Here is a 5742-nt window from a genome sequence, read left to right as displayed (position 1 = left end):
CCTCCTCCCGGTGGGACATGCCCAGAACACCTCCCTAGGAAGGCGCCCAGGAGGCATCCGAAACAGATGCCCGAGCCACCTCAGCTGGCTCCTCTCAATGTGGAGGAGCAGCGGTTCTACTCTGAGCTCCCAGGTGACCGAGCTCCTCACCCGAACCTCTAAGGGTGCGCCCGGCCACCCTACGGAGAGAAAGCTCATTTTGGCTGCCTGTATCCGGGATCTTGCCTTTTTGGTCATGACCCAAAGCTCATGACCATAGGTGAGAGTCGGAACGTAGATTGACCAGTAAATCGAGAGCTTTGCCTTACAGCTCAGCTCCTTCTTCGCCACAAAGGACCGGTACATCGAATGCATTACTGCAGAAGCTGCACCGACTCTACACAGTAGTTTATTAGTAAATCTGATGCACTACCAAAATCACTGAGCCAGCAAAGATTTCATATTTATCATGTATTGTAGGTCATCTACTGGCATTCACTTTGTTAGAAACATTTACTATGTGTTTATTGTGTGTTTACTATGTTCCAGGTGGATAGCAACACCACTTGCAGTTTCTGTTGGGATCAGACAGATAGTCCATCTGAAAGCAGAAGACAACCCCATCCTGGAACTCTACTACACTACTCAGTGTAGAAATCCTACTCAGGTACGCAGTCTCACTCAGTCCGGTGACTAATGTGTCCATTTAAATATGAAAGACAGTTCTCAGTTTTGGATATGGACAGGCAGAATCACCACCTTATCATGGTGGAGGGGCTTGTATGCCACTGTGATCCTGGAAGCTGTATTGTCAGGGACAGGCTTTGCTTAGGACCCTCTCCTGGAGCCAAGCCTGAAAGGGGAGCTTACTGGCAAGTGTCTAGTGGCTGGACTGAGTGAGGCAAAGCACAAATAAATTATGTGGAGTTGTCACCCTGTGGGTCCACTACCAGCAGGGATAGGAATGGGGGTCAGGTGCAATGTAAGCAGGGCATCAGGGAAGGTTAGGGATCTGGGCTTGCCGATCCCTGGTGTCGAAGACTGGCTTTAGGGGTGCAGAACTTTAGGGGTAGAGAATGATCCAGAGATGGTGCAGGAGGTGGAGAGGAGAGGTATTAGCTAGATATAGTTAGGCTCACCTCCATGCACAACACTCATGGAGAGGGGCTGAACTCTATGTTACGGTGAGCTGTATATTAGAGCTGGTTTGGACTCAGAGAAAATCCAGAACTCAGACTCAGGCTTTGACAAGGTAAATGTATTTTAATGAGTGTGACAAATGAGAAGTCGACAGAGCCGGTCTCTTCAACAGATCTCAGGACAGCTGGGCAAACTGGGTTGGCTGGACCGCTAGAGATGTAACCCGGGGCTGAAGGGGAGGCGCAGCTCGCTGAATAAGAGCAGAGAGTGAGAGAATGAGAGAAAGCAACAGGTATGCTATGGTAAGAGCTAATTTTAGTAGTCACACTGGGGACCTGAATAGCTGAGTGCACCGCAGGCATAGGGAATAGTCCAGGGAGGTGGGAGCTGGTGCAGGAGATCACTGGTCCAGTGTGCAGGCTCCCCATTGACGCAGAGCTGGTAGCGGGGCGGTGTGATGAAGGCAAACAGTAGGGTTCCAGGGCCAGAGAGGAAGTCACAGTAAGAGCAGGTCTCCTAGCGCTGGGGAGCTCTGCTGGAGGAAACAGTTAACAATTCCCGACAACAAATGGTGCTGAGAAAAACAAAAACAGCCGAAGCTGACCCAGTAAGGGAAAACACAGTTCAAAAAACATAAAGCCAACAGCAAAACATTTTGAACATAAAGTTACCCTTCAAAACATAATGGTAAAAAAGCGGGTGCAAAAAATACTCATAAGCAAAGAGCCTATAATTCAAAGCATAAAGCCAGGCTCAACAACAGGGAAGTAGTCCATAAAACAGATTTTTGACATGGGTACAAGGTAACGTTACCAGCAAGATAACAGCTGATAATCTGGCGATGAGGGCACACCAACGCTCTCCTTAAATACTACTCCGATATTTGAGAGCAGGTGTGTTTCGCCACCTGGAATGCACTCCCGCCTGTGTGGGGGTGTAGCTGCTGTGACTACCTGTGCCAGCTACCAAGGAGCAGGCGGTGGCCTGGGCCACGGACGTAACACTCTTCTTTTCTGGACTTGCCCAGGGTGCTGGGAAAGTGAGGATATTAAAAAAACTGAACACTGTGTTAGAGTTCACCCTGAGAGGGTTGCATCCATGCTACTGCAAGTCACTCCAAGCAAGGCTCTGACTGTTGTCGTTGAAAGGGGTGTGTTAAAAAAATAGCAGTGTGGCATTCAATCAGTGAGGTCATCAATTTTGTGAAATAACAGGTGTGAATCAGGTGGCCCCTATTTAAGGATGAAGCCAGCACTTGTTGAACATGCATTTGAAAGCCTGAGGAAAATGGGTCGTTCAAGACATTGTTCAGAAGAACAGCGTACTTTGATTAAAAAGTTGATTGGAGAGGGGAAAACCTATAAAGAGGTGCAAAAAATTATAGGCTGTTCAGCTAAAATGATCTCCAATGCCTTAAAATGGAGAGCAAAACCAGAGAGACGTGGAAGAAAACGGAAGACAACCATCAAAATGGATCGAAGAATAACCAGAATGGCAAAGGCCCAGCCAATGATCAGCTCCAGGATGATCAAAGACAGTCTGGAGTTACCTGTAAGTACTGTGACAGTTAGAAGACGTCTGTGTGAAGCTAATCTATTTTCAAGAATCCCCCGCAAAGTCCCTCTGTTAAAAAAAAGGCACGTGCAGAAGAGGTTACAATTTGCCAAAGAACACATCAACTGGCCTAAAGAGAAATGGAGGAACATTTTGTGGACTGATGAGAGTAAAATTGTTCTTTTTGGGTCCAAGGGCCACAGACAGTTTGTGAGACGACCCCCAAACTCTGAATTCAAGCCACAGTACACAGTGAAGACAGTGAAGCATGGTGGTGCAAGCATCATGATATGGGCATGTTTCTCCTACTATGGTGTTGGGCCTATTTATCGCATACCAGGGATCATGGATCAGTTTGCATATGTCAAAATACTTGAAGAGGTCATGTTGCCTTATGCTGAAGAGGACATGCCCTTGAAATGGTTGTTTCAACAAGACAATGACCCCAAACACACTAGTAAACGAGCAAAGTCTTGGTTCCAAACCAACAAAATTAATGTTATGGAGTGGCCAGCCCAATCCCCGGACCTTAATCCAATCGAGAACTTGTGGGGTGATATCAAAAATGCTGTTTCTGAAGCAAAACCAAGAAATGTAAATGAATTGTGGAATGTTGTTAAAGAATCATGGAGTGGAATAACAGCTGAAAGGTGCCACAAGTTGGTTGACTCCATGCCACACAGATGTGAAGCAGTTATAACAAACTGTGGTCATACAACTAAATATTAGTTTAGTGATTCACAGGATTGCTAAATCCTAGAAACAAAAACGTTTGTACAACATAGTTTTGTGTTTGTACAGTCAACGGCAGACACTGCTATTTTTTTGAACACACCCCTTTCAACTAATTGCCCAATTTCACAGCCTTAAGAGCGTGCATATCATGAATGCTGGGTCTTGTTTGCTTTCTGAGAATCTACTGCACCTACTGGTAACTTGTTTGCCATGTAGCAATAAAAAATATACTAAAAACCTGGATTATTCTGGTTAGTCACATTGTACTGCTATTATTTTGAACAATACTGTAAGTGCAAACAGCAGTTTAGAGTATCTAGGCTTCTTGGAGACCCTGGGTGGGTTCTGGAAGGGGCACCACCTGGGGACTACATAGTTCTTTTGCGGGACTTGACCACTCATGTTAGCAATGATGAAGAAACCTGGATGGGAGTGACTTGGAGGAATGGCCTGCCTGATCTGGACCCGAGTGGTGTTTTGTTATTGGACATCTGTGCTAGTCATAGATTGACCATAAACAACACCATGTACAAACCAAGGTTTGCCGGTCAGGTTTCCGGAAAGAATGAATTTTACTGGACAAATTTCAAATTTACCAGTAAAGCTTCAGCAATACTTGCATACAGAAATATCTGGTTATATAACACCAATATTGTACAGCTTATATTTGAACTTTTTTGCTGTTTTTAGTTTGCAGGAAACACATGAAATTGCTGTTTGAGGAGAATTTGTAGCACTGTATCTTAACATGCCTTTGTAATGTTATAGCATTAGCCAACATACATCACCTTTGATATACTAGCAGCAGTGATGTTTATTATAAATGAGCTTCTTCAAAATGTTAGCTTCGCAGGTAGAGAAATGAGCTGTTAATTGTCCAAATATATCAACTGACAGCACAGGTTCAACTTAAAAGCACAAAAGCATCCAGTTAACCTTAACATAAAAATATCTATCATCATGTTGTTTGCAGATGTGCCATATTAATGCAAAAACTCAGACAACTACAGTATAAACAGTCAGCTTCACTCCTGATAAACTCGATGGGTATTATTGACAGACTCATGAAAAGCCATTCTATATGCCAATTGTTTCTGTGGAGTATTACAAACATCACAAAAATAGCTATAGATTTTATAGAGTAAAATCTGATGGCTTGTCTCAGCTGTCACCTCGTATGCTCCAGTTACTGAGGTATCAGATTACTCAGCCTTCCTGGGAAAGCCTATGCCAGGCTGCTGGAAAAAGGCTCAGATCAATTATCAAACCTCAAATTCAGGAGGGTGGCTGTGGCTTAGGAGGTAGAGTGGGTTGTGTCCTAACTGGAAGATTAGTGGTTCGATTACCAGCTTGTCCAGTCCACATGTTGAAGTGTCCTTGAGCAAGACATTGAATCCCCAGTTGCTCCCAGTGATGACACCAGTGTGTGAATGTGTGAGTGTTTGGGAGTGCAAATGGGTGAATGGCCAAAATAGTGTGAAAGTGCATTGAGTGTGCTGTAAAACATAAAAAGGCGCTATACAAATATAAGACTATTAAGACCATTTTAGCACATCCATAAATCTCCTCTTTGGCCTTCCTCTTGACCTCTTGCCTGGCAGCTCCTTCTACCAATATAACCACTATCTCTCCTCTGCACATGTCCAAACCATCTCAGTCTGGCCTCTCTGACCTTGTCCGCAAACCAGCCGACCTGAGCTGTCCCTCTAATGTGCTCATTCCTAATCCTGTCCATCCTGGTCACTCCTAAAGAGAACCTCAACATCCTCATCTCTGCTACCTCCATCTCTGCCTCTTGTCTTTTCCTCACTGCTACAGTCTCTAACCCATACATCATAGCTGGTCTCACTACTGTCTTGTACACCTTTCCTTTGATTCTTGCTGACACTCTTCTGTCACACAACACTCCTGACACCTTTCTCCACCCACTCCAACCCGCCTGCACTCGCCTCTTCCCCTCTTTCCTACACTCCCCATCACACTGGACTGTTGACCCCAAATACTTAAACTCCTGCACCTTCTTGACCTCAGCCCCCTGTAACCTCACTGTTCCACTTCCCTCCCTCTCGTTCATACACATATATTCCGTCTTACCACGACTGACTTTCATTCCTCTTCTTCCCAGAGCAGACCTCCACCTTTCCAGGTGTTCCTCCACCTGCTCTCTGCTCTCACTACAGATCACAATGTCATCCGCAAACATCATTGTTCACGGAGATTCCTGTCTGACCTCATCTGTCAACCTGTCCATCACCATAGCAGAAGTGGAGATAGTATAATGGAGCTAATTCTGACAAGAGAAAACAAAAGAATGTGTGACTCTTTGAAACAAAA

General features: G+C 44.9%; 1 protein-coding gene across 1 annotated transcript in view; it reads left to right on the top strand.

Moving 5' to 3' along the window:
* Positions 1-5742, top strand: part of LOC109951998 (ceramide synthase 2-like) — a 96405-nt gene that overhangs the window by 25149 nt on the left and 65514 nt on the right. Inside the window, exon 2 of the mRNA XM_020586819.1 lies at positions 529-646. Within this exon, the coding sequence (XP_020442475.1) occupies positions 529-646 (118 nt within the window). The remainder of the gene's footprint in view (positions 1-528; positions 647-5742) is intronic.

Source organism: Monopterus albus, unplaced genomic scaffold (assembly GCF_001952655.1).
Source record: "Monopterus albus unplaced genomic scaffold, M_albus_1.0 scaffold423.1, whole genome shotgun sequence".
NCBI lineage: Eukaryota > Metazoa > Chordata > Actinopteri > Synbranchiformes > Synbranchidae > Monopterus > Monopterus albus.
Note: the sequence above shows the minus strand (reverse complement) of the source record. Positions and strands in the feature narration are given on the sequence as shown.